This window comes from Canis lupus, chromosome X (genome assembly GCF_003254725.2).
Source record: "Canis lupus dingo isolate Sandy chromosome X, ASM325472v2, whole genome shotgun sequence".
Classification (NCBI taxonomy): Eukaryota; Metazoa; Chordata; class Mammalia; order Carnivora; family Canidae; genus Canis; species Canis lupus.
In genome coordinates, this window is record NC_064281.1 from 83,231,577 (window position 1) to 83,249,426 (window position 17,850).

Below are 17,850 nucleotides of genomic sequence, written 5' to 3' on the forward strand. Positions count from 1 at the left end.
CACATGACTCTTGAGCTTGTGAGTTTGAGCCCCATGTTGGGTATAGAGGTGATTTAAATAAATAAAACTTAAAAAAATATCTCTACTGTCAGTTTATAAAAATCAAGCAAATAAGAATCGCCGCCTTTCTCTGATGACTAATGGAAGCCATAGCAGTAGATAGGCTTCTCACTCTCAAGACATGTGACACTTCATTTCCTGTTATCATAATAACCTACTAAGGTGAAGTATCACCAAAAAATACATGTGTCTCATTACTAAAGAGAGAAACAGAACTAGGTGGGATATGTAGTCTATCAGGTTATTTCTTACATAAAATTATAAGGACCAATACCCAGGATCCCTGGGTGGCGCAGCGGTTTAGTGCCTGCCTTTGGCCCAGGGCGTGATCCTGGAGACCCGGGATCAAATCCCACTTTGGGCTCCCGGTGCATGGAGCCTGCTTCTCCCTCTGCCTGTGTCCTCTGCCTCTCCCCCTCTCTCTCTCTCTCTCTCTCTCTCTCTCTATCATAAAAAAAAGGACCAATACCCCTTATATTTCGTACCAAAATCCTTTGGTGAATCAACAGAACTGGCAACAGATCTGTATCAATAAGGACCTCCCAGTTGACCTCAATCTTGCAGGGTCAGTCTGGTGTTGATAGACAATTCTCTATGGGTCTCTTGAGTTTCTGCGTATCTTGTGAACAGAGACAGTGACTGGGTGCCAGACTATCTTTTCAAGGATATGTGCAGAATAAACAGCTTTGGAAAATGGAGACCGTGTCTCCCTGCAGAGCCAAAGAGTAGATGTGCTTCCTGCCCAGTACAATAAAAATAATCTCTCTCTCTAGGGCAAAGGGCAGTCATACTGCCCTCTATAAAATATTTGGGCTCCCTGATCTCATGGTTGTTCTCCTGTAGCACGACTGACTGCGGGTATGGGTATCATCCCACCCTCTTCACACTGCTGTATGAAAACTGGAATGTGGGGAAGCAACACAAATGCTGACAGTCTGGCTACTGCTTTTGCTGTGAATTAAAAAACTGTCCTTCATCTCTGACTCAGGAATGTTGGACCTCCAAGAAGCTGTGGCTGGCTCACTCGTTTGCTTGCAAAGTAGGGTAGAGCCTCAGCCTCCATGCTATTCTCCACACTGGGTAAAAAGCTAGAGTCTCTCTCTGTTATTGCAAACATGTTCGGTCCCTAGTGGTCATATACTCAGAAGGTAAAGAGGGGTTCAACCAACATTTTTTCCTATCAAAATGAATCCTTTTCTCAACTAGTAGACTATTGTGATCTTCACATTAAACATAAGGAAAGAAACTATTTAAATGAAGTCTTTAGGGATGCCTGGGTGGCTCAGTTGGTTATGTGTCTGCCTTTGGCTCAGGTCATGATCCTGTGGTCCTGGGATCAAGCCCCATGTTGGACTCTCTGCTCAGTGAGAAATCTGATTCTCCCTTTCTCTCTCCCTCTGCTTGTGCTCTCTCTCTCACCCTATCTCAAACAAATAAAATCTTTTAAAAAATAAATAAACGGAGTCTTTAATTTCCTCAACCCTCTGTCCTGATGACCAATTGACATTTTGCCACAAGGCACATCTACTTGTTTCAAATGAAGTATCAAATGCCATCTCAGTGGTGGCATAAATCTGAGCATGAGCTTGGCAAACAGCTTTGTGTCCTCTGATACATCATTAAAAAATCACTAGCATTAAGCAATTCAAAAGAAGAAAGGCTATTGAGTGGAAGGCCTGAGATCTTTTCTTTACGTGAGGTCCAAGTTGGAAAGTTAGTGGGTTACTTGGAAAAAAGAAGTTTGGCAGCAACTGCCATAAAGTCTGAACCACTGAATACATTAACTATCTAGTAAACTTTATTTTATTAAGATTTTATTTATTTGACAGAAAAAGAGCAAGCATGGGCTGGGGGGGAGCCAATGCAGGGCTCGATCCCAGGACTCCGGGATCATGGCCTGACCCAAAGGCAGATGCTTAACCAACTAAGCCACCCAGGTTATTCCTATTTAGTAAATTTTAAAAGACTGTTTACCTTTGAGGAGAAAAGAAGAGAAAACTTTAATCATATATGGCCTTGATAAACATTTAAGAAAATTTTTTTTAAATCAAAGAAGTTTAGTTTCCACTTCGATTACTCCTTTTCCTAATCTACTGAGATAAACCTCAAGTAGACTAATACATTTTGGTTTCATTGCTTTACTTACAGTTTTCTGGCTTGGATCCCAACTCTTCTACTGATTGCATGCTGTGAATCTCAAATCCTTCAGGGTATTCTACTTTATTGATAGTCTTATTGTCCACATAAATGATGTGTTTAACACAATTGATATCTAATAATGCTGTCTGTTGAGCAGAAAAAAGATTCAGCTATTAAATGCAGGCCTGTAATAAACTCAATTATTGGGCATTTTCATGTCCTGTCAGAGAACACTACCATGAATTCAAAGAAAAAATTTTATTTACCTTAAGTTTACTTTCTAGAAGTTCAACACTAGTAATCAGGTAGGTAGCCTCAGATTCATTTAACCCATGAACTACAGCTTCTTTGCCAAGTGTGGCATATAAAGTCACAACTACATAACAAAAAATAAAACACATGTTAACTGATACTCATTTATGAGGTACATTGTTTAAGTCAGCCTTTTGTGATGGGTACACTCATGGATGCAAAAACATTTTATAATGTCATTAGATTTCATAGTCTCCACTATTACCTTTAAATATTGCCTGAAACTTCCTGGTAGCCCCAATTTCTCCTTACAAATAAATTCTCAGGATTCTAACATCCTAAACCTGAAGAAATGCAGCAATACTGGAAGTGCTACAACTGTTCAAAAATTAGTCAATCAAGATTCTCAAGGCCCATAAGTTTCTGGCTGAACTCTTAACTTAGGTCAGACCAAGCCCACCTAGAACTACCCTGTGACAAGCGCTTTCCTTGGTCATAGCACCAAAAAATGGGTAAGTCCTTGAGAATCTTCAGACTGAGGATCTTAAGTCAGAATCATGTTATCATTCCTTTTAGGGAGTTTTTTTTAGTGGGCCCAGTGTCCAAGTTGATTGGTGACCTTCAAGCTGTAAGTGGGTGGGCCTATATTTTGGAGCTACCAGACAAAGGAAACCTAAGCTGAAACCAAGATCAGTTAGAATCAAGGGACATCTGCTAAACTTAGATCAGATTGGAAATTCAGCTCTACCCTTGTCCTGTGGGAGATAATAATTTCCACTTTGGAGTTGGATAAATGACTTTGCAAACCCAGAAAACTGTAAAAGTAAGTATAGGGATGATAAAAATTTGGCAATCATATCTAATGTCAGTTCAAGCTGTTATGTGCTCATTTCACATGTAAAATGGAATAAGTCAAAGAGGAGGCCTCGAAATGAAGCAGTGAACTAGAATAATCCTAAGCAATGATTGTTTGTTTTAATCATTATTTTGTGTGTCGCTTCCTAAATCATACCCCCAAATCCCAAATCTTTCAGGTATAATTCACTTCCAATTGAAAAGTAAAATTCTAAATTGTGTCCATTAAGCTGCCAATTCCCATACTGGCTCTAAGAAATTAACTTTCTTTAACAGGAATCATCAGAGAGCTTTTCACCTCAGCATGTACTGTTTTATGTATAGAACTTATGCAGAAAAATTGCTAAAGACCACCTACCATGAAAACAATAGGATTGCAGGACAATTTCACATGTTACTAAAAACCTCTTTCCTCCCCTTCCAAAAATGTAAGGCACTTACGAGGGAAGTTGTACTTAAAGCAGGTCTGAGCTGCAATCATCCATTCGGCCCTGGTCTCACAGAAAATGGCAATAGTGTTCTTTGGTTTCAGTCCCAGTGCAGTGAGTCCACTACCAAAATTATTCACTCTGCAGTTCACTTCAAGATAGCTCATCCATTTATAACTCCCAAGAATTAACTGTTAAATGGAGACATGCTCTAATATGAGTATATTTATTCAAACAAGCAATTAAAAGGCTATTCAAAGTATAGAACTCTAAAACTGCCTTTAAGTAAATATACAGAAGCTGTGAGCACCTTCTGTGAATTGGTTACACAGCATATTTACATGGAATAGCAGCATATTTAAAAATGCGTTTGATGTATGCTACAGGGAAGCATACCTTCCCCTTCAAAGAAAAATTATAAAGCACAAAGATGCCATACCTTCTTAAAAACCTTTCCATTCGGCTGCATTTCATTTTCTTCACTTAGGATTTCTCTGGTCCCGAGGCTGTCCTTCTTCCCAAACTTGGACACGGCATGATCAAATAACTTATCCAGAGTGTCAGCTCCGGGGATGTCTATGACAGCTAGTGAGTCGAAGTGCGTGACAGAGCGATATGGACTTCCAGGTTTGTCTGAAGTGGGCTTAGCTTTTATTCTCTTTGCCATAGCGTTTTTCTTCTTGGCATTGGTAAGAAAATACCATGGAATAAATATAAGGGCACTGTATATTGTTATTAACAAGTGGACAGGCAGCAAAATAATGGTGAGCACGTTTAGCCTAAGTTTCATAGTGGCAAGGCTTCTACAGTGGTGTTTATTTCTTGTTATTCTTTGGCTGCAGAAAGCCTTATTTTGCTGAAGAAGGCAATAACGGAAGCAGCAGTAAGAGTAGCAGTATAGCCAAGGCAGTTCAATTTTAATGATACAGATAAAAGTTAGTAATCTTTGGAAGCTGACAATAAAGTACACCTGTAGGTGAAGACAATGAACCAGGCAGAGAGCAGGAAAAAAAAAGACAAAACAAAACAAGAGCATTAACAAGTTGATAGCAATATTGATTTAAATACTCAGGTCTTCAGTAGTTTATATCATTGATCTGATACAGAAAGTTGAAATAACTGGTCTGAAAGACTGGCACTTTCCATTTTTAAGCATTGCCATAAACTTCTGAATTTAATTTTGTCTGGGTTTTTAGGGATACTCTACTCTGAACATCACTCTGCAAGTCACTTGAGTGACACTACTTTCATGCTTATACAAACATATGGCAGGGATAGTAAAGTTTGGTTGAACCTTGGGAATGCCAATAATGAGGTTTCTCTTAAATATGTAGATAAACTGGGTAGATTTAAGTAGGGTTAGGTTTTGTACCTGAAATGGGAGAAATACCTCCCCTTCCCCCCCCCCCCCGATTTATGCTTTTTTCCCAACCATCAACCCAGAAATGCTATTCTGAGCTCTCGTTAAGGTCAATTTCTGAGGTAATGCTGTTCACTAGCTCCTATCCGTCCCCAACTGTTAAGCAGTATAATGGCCAAGTCATTTCCTAAGTGTTCGTTTTGTGCTCAGAATTGCACCCAGTGCCTGGGAACAGCAGAAGCATGGGTCCAAACTAGTGTCATCCCCAGCCCTTGCTCATGACCAGTCAGCACTTTATGAGGCAATCAGCACACAAGTCAGATCCAGTGTTTTTCAAACTGTTTTTGGTGGGGCAGGGGCTGGGGGGGGCAGCTAAACCACTTCTTCAAATAAAAATTCATGCAGACTTCCCACCTAGGTGACTAAAGCAGAACTGCTCTGGCTTAATTGGGGCCTGGGGGTGTCCAGGGCCCCACCCTGGACTGCCAGGAACCCCACTCCCAGAGCAACCACCGCTGAAACATTTCCAGGGAAGAGCCTTGCAGAAAGAGTGAAGTGCAATGGTGTGTGGTACATGCAATAAATGCAACAGGCATTCAGAGGGAGGGCAAGCAGGCTCTGTGGAGAGGAGACTTATTAAACTGGCCCCAGAAAAGGAGAGAAAGAATGGAGAGCATTCCAGGCAGGGAAGCCACATGGAGAGACACAGAGGTAGGAGTGAAAGGGCTTTGAGGGGCTGGAGAGTGCCAATAAGGAGGCACTCACTAGCCTGAATGGGGCACAAAGTGCATGCACATTGACTAAAGAGCTTATGGTAGTACAGGATCTGACAGATCAGACAAAGTAATTTTGATTTGATTGGGCACAAAACCAGGGGCTATTGCAGGTCAGAGAAATAGTGCCAACTGGACAGCAATGGCCTTAGGGGTAATAATAATTCACAGGGGGCTGGGCCTTCCTTCAACTGAGAAAGCTATTTTGGTGAATGGCGGCGTATTTCAACTATAAAAATTAAAATAATAGTTCACTTTGAAGAGACAAATTGAAGCCCATCCTTCTGCAACTCTTGTGGGAATAGACTATTGAACCCAGGGCAGTTGTTTTTACACCAATTACCATAAAGTGGTAGCTTAATCCTGCCTCAGGTTTTGTGCATGTCCTTAAACTCAGTGGGGGTAAAATAAGCAAGAAACTACTAGTGGAAAGACCTGGGTTTCGATCTCCATCTCTGTCACTAAAACTCGCTGTGTAAGCTTGAGCCAAACAATCTAATGGAGCTTAATATCAGACTAGATCAGTAGCCCTTTGCTACAGAGGTGATGGACCCTTTTAGAATCCAATGAGGGGATGCCTGCCTTCAGCTCAGGTCATGATCCCAGAATTCAGGATCGAGTCCCGCGTCAGGCTCCCTGCGAGGAGCCTGTTTCTCCCTCTGCCTATAACTCTGCCTCTCTGTGTCTCTCATTAATAAATAAATAAATCTTGGGGCAGCCCCGGTGGCGCAGCAGTTTAGCGCCGCCTGCAGCCCAAGGTGTGATCCTGGAGACCGGGTATGGAGTCCCACATCAGGCTCCTTGCATGGCATGGAGTCTGCTTCTCCCTCTGCCTGTGTCTCTGCATATCTGCATCTCTCTCTCTCTCTCTCTCTCTGTCTCTCATGAATAAATAAAATCTTCTAAAAAAATAAACCTCATATTCTTTAAAAAAAATTTTTTTAAAATCTTAAAAAAAAAAGAATCCAATGAGACCTATATACCCAAGCTATGCAAAATGGTATATATAATTGGAGGGGGGGTTCCTGAAAATCCCTCCACAAACCGCAGAGGGTGATACCAACCCTGAAGTAAGAACTGCTGGCTTAGATGATTTCTCGGGGTCCTTCCAACTTTAAATTTTGTGATTTACCCTAGGTAGAAATTGTTTCCTCAGTCTGACAACTCTGGCCATTCATTTCTTCAAGATAAGGTATGTCAATTGTCTATCATGGTGTCCAAGTCCTCAGTATGCCAGGTCCCCTCTAACCTCTCTCTGTCACCCATTTCATTACAACCCAAATTCACAATAATCCTTCCTTTTTCTAACTTGCTACATCACTTGAAATGTCTACCACTCATTTTGATCCTTGATTATATTACCAAACATCTAAGCACCTAAGTATATGGCAGAGACCAGTAGTTCTCAACCCTATCAAACTCCACACCTTTCTCAGAACATTTATTCTGTAATGCTCTTACAATCTTAAAGAGTAGTCACATATGATAACCTACTTATGTGCATAATTCTAAAAAATAATTCCCTACTAGTGATAGAAAGGAGTACCAAAAGGAAAATAATTCAAGACAAAATAATGTTTATTTCAATATATAAATTCTCAAAGACAATACCAGAAGATCAAAAAAAGTCTTGCCTTCAATTGAGAAATTGTCAGACTTGGGGCTGAAGATATATAAAGAAGACAGTTTTCAAAGGGCTTATAACCTAATTCGATTAACTGTATTATACATTTTTTTAGCCATTCATGGTATATACACTTACTCTTTTACACATATTTGCCTTAAGCCTTGGAGGTCAGGAAACATCTTCCACTTAATCCTAATATAGAGATACAGATACACACACACACACACACACACACACACACACACACACAATAGGCAAGCCGAGAAGAACATTTAGGTGAGGAGAGATCAGAGACATTATTTACTCCAGCCATTCTGAAATTCTTTCTGGTAGTGGCAAGGGGGGCATGGGTAATCCATTGGAATAAAATCTTATGCGAATATGGAAAACACAAATATAGAGAGACAAAAGCCAAAAGCAGAGCTGCTTTGGTGGGAGAGGATTGGCAGCCCCTGACAGGACTTCTTGGAGCCCCCAGTTCAGCTGAATGTTTGAACCACTGATATTGGTGAATGAATAGCAGAGTGCACGTTGTAACCAAGGCCCGTCCATAAATCCGGTACTCTTGCAAGCCCACTGGCCAGCCTCTGCCCAGTTTTGCTTGTCATTTGAAAATCTTTCCTTGCCAAAGGTTTTCCAGGGTTATACTCACATCCATTGATAAATTCATTTTTTTAAAGATGAGAACACCTACCGTGTGTAAGTTTTGAGCACTTGATACGAAGATGAGTAAAGCATGCCCCCAATATTTTATATGCATGTACACATGTGTTCATATGTGTGGTAGAGGACAGGGAGATCAGTTCACAAATATATAGAATATAATATATGCCATAAAAGGAGTGCCTGGCTGGCTCAGTTGGAAGAGCATGCAATTCTTGGTCTCAGGGTCCTGAGTTTGAGCCCCATGTTGGGTGTAGAGATTACTGAAAAAAAATAAGCTATATATCTCTCTTAAGAACAAAATGCTAAACATATTCAAAAGAGGGGGGATACTGCATCCAGTTTGGGAGGGATAAAAAAAAGAGATGAAGGAGGAAGTGGAACCATCCAGAAAGGTTTCACAAAAAAAACATAGTACTTGAGGTAGGCATGAAGGATAGTATGTTTTCAAAAGACAAAGAAAATGACTGGAACAAGAGGACAGTCCTAAAAGAGAGAACAAAGTGATGAATGAACAGATGGAGGCCAAAGAGTGCAGGATGGACGTGAGAAGCAGCAAGTAGTGTAGCAGATGCTTTAATGCTTTCCATGTCAAGTGCTGCTCCACTTTCGGGATCTAAGTTAGTGGGAAAATTGAATTTTTGAGAGCCAGATTTACTAGCATGCAGTTCTATAACAGACACATGTGTATGATGATTTAGCAACTCAAGATTCAACACCTGCCTATTATATTAAGGGGGAGTGAATTGTTCTCTACAGAAGAGAAAATCTGATTTCCTGGGTGGGAAATGGTAGGAGGTCTGGGTCCAACCTCACATGTGCTGTTAAGTGGGACTCCGAACAAGTCTTATGACCTCTAACATAAAAGCTCTCAGTCAGTGGCATCATGTATAAACACAGGAATATTACCTGCATTATCTACTTTGTGGCACTGTTGGCAGAATCCTTCCCCACAGCCAGCTTACATTCCACAGGTGATAATTATCAGTCCCTGGAATACACTCTCAACCGTCCTGCCCCCTTTCACTTTGTTGTCCTTATTGGGCAAAACTACAACCTGGTTAAATCCAATTCTCCTCTGGAGTCTGCACCTGCACCCATGCAACTGAATTTGGCTGGAGAAAAACTGGACTGTGCGGAGTACTGCTCCCCCCCCCTCCACCTGCTTTATACCCACGACAGCCCTCAATGCTGCGAGGAAACCACTGCACCATACCACTCCATTCACTGGCTTGCTCTCCTCCTGTGTTTCGTGCTGGTTCCTCGCTCTTCTGACCACCAACACTTGCTCCTCCTCCATCCCCATTCTCAGCTGCTGAGCTGGCTTATTGTTTTGCTGAGAAAATTGCAACAGTCTGAGAACTTGCACATGCTCCCACCACTGTACCCACCCACCTTCTTGCATCTGTGGCCACGTGCTCTTTTCTCTCCCAAGACTATGTACACGGACCAGTGCCTCTCCCGGCTAGGGCTAACCCCTCCACTGGTGCTCCACGGCCCTGTCGTGTCCCCCCCTCCCCACTTGGTGATGCTCCTCCATGGACTCTTCCCTCTCACACTCCATTAACTTTCCCTGCTCCACTGAATCATGTCCATTAGCATAACAGGCTATTATTTCTCTCACCTTAAAAACCACTCCCTCTCTTATATGTTCTCTGGCCACAGCTCCATTTCTTCTTCTCTTGGGGACTCCTTGAGAATCACCTGTGTTCTTCCTCTCTCAGTTCTCTCCCCCTATTTCCCCTTGAACCTACTAATCAGGCTTTTACACTCTCCTCCACAAATTGCTCTGATCAAGGTGACTTCCATGTCTTCACGTCCCAAGGTCAGTTAAGGTTCCCTGATCTCCCTTGACTCATCATCAGCCTTTGACCCAGCTGACGCTCTGTTCCTGACTGAAACTTCTTCACTTGGCTTCCAGGAACCTGCACTTCTTCCTGTTTTCTTCTGACTTCTCGAGCTGTTCCTTCTCAGTCTTCTCTGCTGCTTCTTCCTTATCTTCCTGACCTCTAAATGCAACAGCCCTCAGTCATTGAACCCCCTCTTGGCTTTCTCTCACTCACTTACATGGTGATCTCATTTAGTTCCATGGCTTTAGATGGCATGTACATGGTGAGGTCTCCCAGATTTCTCCCCCTTACCCTGGAAGTCTTCCTCAAACACCAGATTTGTAGATCCAACTTCTTCCTCAACAGATCCCTCAGTCAAGTACCTCAGACTTAGAATGGTCAAAGCTGAGCCACTGACTGTCCTGCCATACACCTATCCCACCCAGTTTTGCCTGGCTCTGTAATTCCAGCTGCTCTGACCAAAAACCTTAGAGATTCCCTCCTTTGCATCCTTTTCCTCACACATTCCACACCCAACTTCATAGCAACAAATCCTACCAGCTCTACTTACAAAACACAGGCCAAATTCAACTGCTTCTCACCACCTCCACTGCTACTATCCTGGTATAAGCCGCTACCATCTCTCACCTAAATAGATGCAATTACCAGTCTGATTTCCCTGCTTTCACTTTTATAACCAATTCAAAACTTGGCAGCCAGACTGCTCCAGTGAAAAGGTAAGGTAGATTATATTAGTCGTCTGCTCAAAACCTTTCAAAGGATCCCTGTACGCCCCACTCAGAAGTTAGTCCTCACTCTGCCCTATGAGACTACGGGATCTTTCCACTCTCTCTGAAATTTCTGACTTTATCTCCCAGGCTTTGCCCTGGTTCATTCTGCTTTAGTTCAACCTGTTCTTTACTGTTTCTGGAAGACACCAGGCAGGATCCTGCCTCAGGGCCTTTGTACATGTTTTCCTCTCTGCCTGGAATGTTCTTCCAAGACACAGGCAGAGCCTATTCCTCCACCTCCTTTTTTGTCTTTATTCAAATATCACCTTCTCCAGCAATCCTAAAATGGCACCCAGGCCCTTTCTTGCTCTGTTTTGCTCCTGAGCACTTATCGCCAATACAACACCTGCTTTCCTTTTCATATTTGTTATCGATGGCCCCATTGGAACATAAGCTCCATGAGACAGAGTTTACAGTTTGCTGCAGAACACTCAGCAATGACAACAGTCCCTCCACCCATTTGCAGTGCAGTAAACCTGGTGACTGAAATAAGAACAGATAAAGCATTGCTCTGAACAATAAAGTAAAAATGTATGCAAGTACAACAGCCTGGAAGCCACCAACTAAGGTGGCTTCTTTAAAAAAAAAAGTCATTTGTCCGTGTCAACATTCTGGAACAGGGTACGGTCTTAAAATCCCTAAAATAAGTTTGAACCTGTTTTTAGTTGCTTAACAGAAAATATAAAACTGGAAAAACTACCTGTTGCCCAGAAGTATAAGACTGCTCTTCTAAAAGCACAAAGGCTACGTAGTTGGTACTACATGCTTTTTCACCCATGCCTCTTGTAAAAGTATGCTGTCCTTTGAATGAAGAGTGATACCTGCTGCTCTACCCATTAGGAGGACATGAACTCTACATTGTGCTTCTTTGAAATCAAGGAAGGAATTTATTTGTAGGGCTGCCAGGAAGGGGCAGGCCATCATCTTTGGTCATAAAACAGTTCTCGGTTCCTGTTGCAGTTTACCCTTCTGCATGGAGATCAGATTAATAACCACCCATTGAGCATTTACTCTGAGCTAGGCACCATGCTCAGTCCTCTAGACACATTATCTCATTGAATCCTTCAGGAAACCCCTTTGAAGTAGTACCCTCATTTCACTGATGATATAACCAGTCTCAGAGAGGCAATTCCCCCAAGGTGACACAGTGAAATCAGAATTTTGATCCAAGGCTAATAGACTTTAAACAGACTGTAATAGATTTAAATAGATTTTAAAGCTATGCTTCCCGCTCTATTGTCTGTGACCCTGGTCATACTGGTATCATCTAAATAGGTGAATAAATAAGTAAATAGGTGACAGTGACAAACTCCATGTATGAAGAAATACTGGCAGGAATTTCGAGCACTGATCCTTCCTGTGTCCTAAGGCATTTTTATAGGTGGGAAAAAAAAACCCTTTAGGTATCTAGTAAGTCCTAGCAATCTTAATGGGAAATCAGATAAAATTTTCTTTTACTTTCTGTCTTGAGGTCAAGTTTAATGTGAAGTATTTCATTCCAGTTACTTCAAATGCTCTGAGACAGTTAGGTTAAACACAAAAAGCATTAGTGATACATTTAAGCTCTAGTACACAAAGTAAACAAACACTACATATTGACTAGTCTGAATTTAAAAGAAGGAATCATCTCCCCCAGAAGCACACAGCAACATCAATTTGTCAATGAAAAAGAACTGATAAACTGAAGTCCAAGACTTTTTCTCCCCAACGTCTGAGAAAACAGACTATATCAAGCAAGGATCCATGCACTTGCCAAGTTGAAACACATAAGGACAGATTGATGTCATCTGTCCCTAACAAACAACCTTATGAAAATGTAAAAGGAATCAATTTGAAAATCAATGATTAACTGCGTGATACTTCAAGAAATTGCATTTTCAAGTCACACATCATTTAAGGGTGATTTAAATACCAAATAAAGAGACAATTTGCCTTCTGAAAGGGGTTAGCTGTATCTATTCAACATCAAATCAGAAAACAATTATAAAAGTTCCAAGAGATGAAAGAGATAACATACCTGTGGCACTTTAAAAGATCATATTTCTACATAGATGTTGCATCACTAAGATTTTTGGAAAGGGGTGGAGTGCTTTTTTTAAAATCTTACTTTCTCTCACACACTATTAAAAAATTCCAAATGATTTTAAAATATACAGGAGGAAGCTCAAATATGACCGTAACAGAATGGTTGCATTTGTTTAGTGAAATCAAACTTTGTAGGAGATATATTTATAATATAACATACTTCACATTTTCATATTAAGACTTTAAAAATGTCATTATTTTAAGAAAATAAAAGGCATTAGAAATAGGATTTTTGTGGTTAGTTTGCAAGACTGAATAATCATGTGAAATATATATTCACCTGCCCTTTGTAAGTCTCCTCTGATTCAAACTGACAAACCAATCTAATCAATATGGTATAGTTTGTACAAACTTTAAACCCAAACCACAGTAATTATACTAAATACATTTGAAAACTTAAAAAAGCAAAACAAAGCAAAAACCTTGGGTGAACACATACAATGCCCTCTCTCCGCACACTGCACCTGTAATGAGCTCATAGCTATTTTGACTAGAAGCGTCTCACAACTAGGACTGATCTTTGGGTGCGTCTCTAACAAGCTTAACCAAGCCTGTCTACTTCATCACCTGGAGAGGTATTAACCCCTGAAGTCGCCATCCTGCCAGTCTCTTCCCAGCTTTTCCCAGCAAAGAAAGCACCTCAGCTGCCATGTTGAAGATGCTCTTTCACACTGTAGCTAGAGTCCCCTCCCATAATGCCTTAAGAACATCCCCCAGCATGCATCAGATAATGTTTTTTCTAGGTCATAGGATCTTATAATTGGGATCCTATCTATATGTGTTGAAATGAGGAGATCTAGGAGCCAATGCTGCTGCCTACACACTTCACATACACTGTGTATAATTAGGTACCTATTCCTCATTTTAAGTCCTCACAACACACTTGATTTTTAAATTTGAAGCTTCCAAATGTTGGGAAACGGGTGTATAGACTTTGGGGACAGACCATGCTAGAAATGGCACCTACTGACAAAGCATATTATGATCCAACTTTAATAGACATCAGGAGGAAGGGAGAAAAAAATAAGTTCTGGGAGGCATGTATTTGGAGAGAAATAAAAAAGGGTTTGGTGCCGTAAAAGGGGAGTAGATAGCACAATGCCAAATTCAACATCCTAGGCTACTGCTGAGGATTAACTGCCGCTGCTCAATGGGAGGGCACATTGTGCCATGGTTTAAACTTTAATTTTGTCTGTAAAGCCTCCTGTTTCCTAAGTATGTTTTCTCTATGGGAACACAGTTATGGTTTTAATATAAGCTAATCAAAACTAATTGGGTTACAGAACTTAACTTTCAAATTAAATTAGTTATAATAAATGTATTTTGTCCGAGAGACTGTATCTCTTTCCTGTCATGTTACCTATAAATAACAAAGTAACACAAATTGCAGGCTGCCAATCAGGAGTATAGGTCTAAAAAAAATAACTGTGACCAGCAGTAATACTTCCCCAAGTACAACTTTGTGTAACAGGGAGAATTTTGCAACTATACCTTTTTCTGCCACATGACCTACCCTCCACATTTGCTAGAGGAGGAGCCAGTCCAACAGGTTAGTTCTTTGCTAATGTTGTTTCCCAGTACTTTATATTGTTACAAATTATGCAACAATGTAGTCTTATGTCATTTCTTACAAAATGGCCAAATAAGTCACTACAATTCACCCAAATGGCCACCATGTGAAACTGAGTTATGGGGGGTTTTTTTTGTTCGTTTAAAAAAAAAAAAAACCACTCTGCTCTTCAGTATTAAATATACCTTTATAAGTGAGACTAATATAAGAACTCAAAGACTGATAAATCTGTCTAAGATTGACATCCTGTAGCCATACAGTCAACTCTCAAATATTAGCACTAGTAAAGAGAAGGGTACACACATTCAGAAGACTGCAGAAGACTCAAAAAGTTATTTTTTCAATTCTTAGCATTTCATTATAGGCGTGCCTGACTTTTTTAGAAATTAAAGAGTTCTTCACTAAAGGAGGAAGCCACATGACACTAAATACACGAAGCCGTGGAAAAGCACTCCTAGAGTTCATGTCCCCATACTAGGGATGAGGATTACTTTCCATTCTGTTCTCTTCACGTTCATTCGTTTCCCTGGCCCACGTAGGCTTCACTAAGGTGAGGGAGGCAGGGAAGGAGGGGAATAAAGAAATTAGGTATTTCTGCTTTGAAGTGTATTTTGGGATAGCCGAGGCCCAGCTATGCCAATCTAGGAGGACCCTCTGAAGTGTCAAAGGCACTCCAAAGTATCTGTAAACTTTTGAACACAACTGGCCATATGTTTCTGCCAATGCATTTGGCAACTCTGATTCTTTGCCTTGGTTGTTTTTTCTCTTACATATCTAGATGGGCTGTAGGCCAACTGCTATAAATGTTTATATTTGTAGGGTATGTGTGTGTGTGTGTGTGTGTGTGTGTGTGTGTAAGAGAGAGAGAGAGAGAGAGAAGGGATGCCAAGTGGGAAGCAGGGAGGAAACAGACTCTGTGGATCAATAAATCAACTGTAGAAGCCTGAATACTACTGCCCTCAGGATGGCACCACCGCCTATTTCCCAAAGGAAACACTAACCTCACTGATAGAACCCTTACCTCGGTTATCAATCATGGGATAGTGTGCTAAGCAGCTGAATTCAGGATGGCTAATTTGGGCCTGCTGATGAAAATTTCTGGTTTAAGATTTTTCTAACACAGGCTAATCAGGAGAACTTAGCCCTGAGCTACATAAGAACATTAAGTCTCGAATTTCTTTATGCTTGGAATTCAAAAATAGTTATTAGCTCAAAAGAATTAGATCTTCTGTTTCAAGTTTATAACCTATTATAATTAAGGTGACTCTCAGAAGACCAGAAATACTAGAGAGACAGCATTGTATGCAGGGTTTTGGTTCTAGAACAAATAACCTCTTGTCTATTTCCTCATCTGCAAAATGAGAAAAGTGGATTCTTATTTTAAGAGAACACAGGCCAGTAAAAGTTTTAAAAGCAAAGAAGAATAGTGAAGGGATGGACACAGCGGCCTTTGGGGGGGGCGGGTAAAGGGGTATAGACATTAAAAAAAAAAACCAAAAACCCTACCATTTGCTATCACCATCATCTCATAAGATATAGAAGGTATTTAATACCCCCAAATTAGATGGACAAATCTTATAATAACAACTAATCATTTAAATGGGAAGAATTTAGCCTTAAAAACTCATGGCCTGCTGTCCTCACTTCACCCTGGACCACTAAAACCTCCTGACTGACCACCATTGGTCTAAAAAATCAATGTTTGGGAAACACTGGACGAAGTAATTTTGAAGGCCCAAGATGCGAACACTGGGATTCTGATTTTGGTCACCGCTCAAGGAAAAAGATTTTACTTAGATTTCAATGATCACTCCCCCTTTTATTAAATTAGTGGTGATGGTTTAAATTTTATAGGTTGTGCAGAGTAAAAAGTTTTCCCATTTTACTTATCTGGATATTGCGTTTTTAATACAAACATGGAGATTGGCAGGGTTTTCCCACTACAAACAGAATCAGGGTGACTGTTAGTATGGTTAAAACTTCATTTCCTCCGAGAGCTGATAAAATTACAAACTTAGAACTTTCAAAGAATACTTACAGATTCCCTTTTCCTCTTAAGAAGAGCACGTATATCTTTTGTGATTTCAATCTGTAATAAAAGACAACATTTATGGGTACATGGACATGAAAAAATAACCCCTTTAAAAAAAAAAACTCAAATGCTGTTTCACATTACACCTATGCACCTTAGCTCATAATGAGCCAGGTATCACAGGAAAACAAAGATGTGACTAGAGATAACTGGATGGCTAGAAGTAATGCTATTGGGATCACAGAAAAGTAACTCAGCCTAAGAAACAGCAGTCAAAACTGTGCGAAAATGGCAAGATTGGAAAAATGGGCAGAGGAGCTGAATTTCTCTGAAGAAGTTATCCAGATGGCCAACAGGCACATGGAAAGGTGCGCAACATCACTCATCATCAGGGAAATGCAAATCAAAACCACAATGAGATATCGCCTCACACCTGTCAGGATGGCTGTCATCAAAAAGACCAGAGATAACAAGCATTGGCGAGGATGTGGAGAAAAGGAAAGCTTTGCACAGTGTTGGTGGGAATGTAAATCGGTGTAGCCACTATGGAAAACAGTATGGGGGTTGCATAAAAAATTAAAAATACAACTATCATATGATCCAGCAATCCCGCTTCTGGAAACATAGTCAAAGGACATGAAAACAGGTTATCAAAAAGATATCCACACTCCCATGTTTGCTGCAGTATTCACAATAGCCAAGATATGGAAACAACCTAAGTGTCTACCAATGGATGAATGGATAAAGAACATGTGGTATATACATATAGTGGAATATATTCAGCATGAGAAAGGAGGAAAGCCTGCCATTTGCAACAACGTGGATGTACCTTGAGGATGCTATGCTTTGTCAGATGAGCCAGGCAGAGAAAGACAAATGTTGCAGGATGTCACTCATATGGGGAATGTAAAACAGCTAAAACTCATAGGACCAGAGTTGAATGGTGGTTAACAGGGGCTAGTAGGAGGAACCAGGGAGATGTTGTTAAAGGGTACAGACTACAACTAGAAAATGAGGAAGTTCTGGAGATCAAATACACAGCACGGTGATCACAGTTGAAATACTGTGTCATATACTTCAAAACTGCTAAGAAACTAGATCTTAAATGTTCTTACCACAAAAAAAGAAATGATAATTACGTGATGCAATAGAGGCATTAGCTAAAGGTATGGTGGTAATCATAACAATATATAAATGTATCAAATCAATCTGTTGTACACCTTGCACATGTTATATGTCAATTATTTCTCAATAAAAAAATTTTAAAGTAAAAATAAAAAGAAAATGGCAAGAAGCAGGAGTCATGCTCTTACTCGTTTTATCTGTACCTCTTCACCCCCCAAACCCGCCAGGACAGGAGCCAAGTTCAGGGACAAAGTCTAACCA

The 17,850-nt window shown here is 40.5% G+C and overlaps 1 protein-coding gene across 4 annotated transcripts in view; it reads right to left on the reverse strand.

Moving 5' to 3' along the window:
- Window positions 1–17,850, reverse strand: part of ACSL4 (acyl-CoA synthetase long chain family member 4) — a 79,592-nt gene that overhangs the window by 35,643 nt on the left and 26,099 nt on the right. For 2 of the 4 annotated variants that reach the window (XM_049107941.1, XM_035711539.2), the window contains exons 1-5: window positions 16,471–16,521; window positions 4,174–4,704; window positions 3,748–3,925; window positions 2,466–2,575; window positions 2,207–2,345 (exon numbers count right to left, since the gene is read on the reverse strand). In XM_049107941.1, coding sequence (XP_048963898.1) covers window positions 2,207–2,345; window positions 2,466–2,575; window positions 3,748–3,925; window positions 4,174–4,524 — 778 coding nt within the window. In that variant the 5' untranslated portion in view covers window positions 4,525–4,704; window positions 16,471–16,521. Of the gene's footprint in view, window positions 1–2,206; window positions 2,346–2,465; window positions 2,576–3,747; window positions 3,926–4,173; window positions 4,705–16,470; window positions 16,522–17,850 lie in introns of those variants that run through there. The other 2 variants (XM_025431460.3, XM_025431461.3) reach the window with 2 other exon arrangements.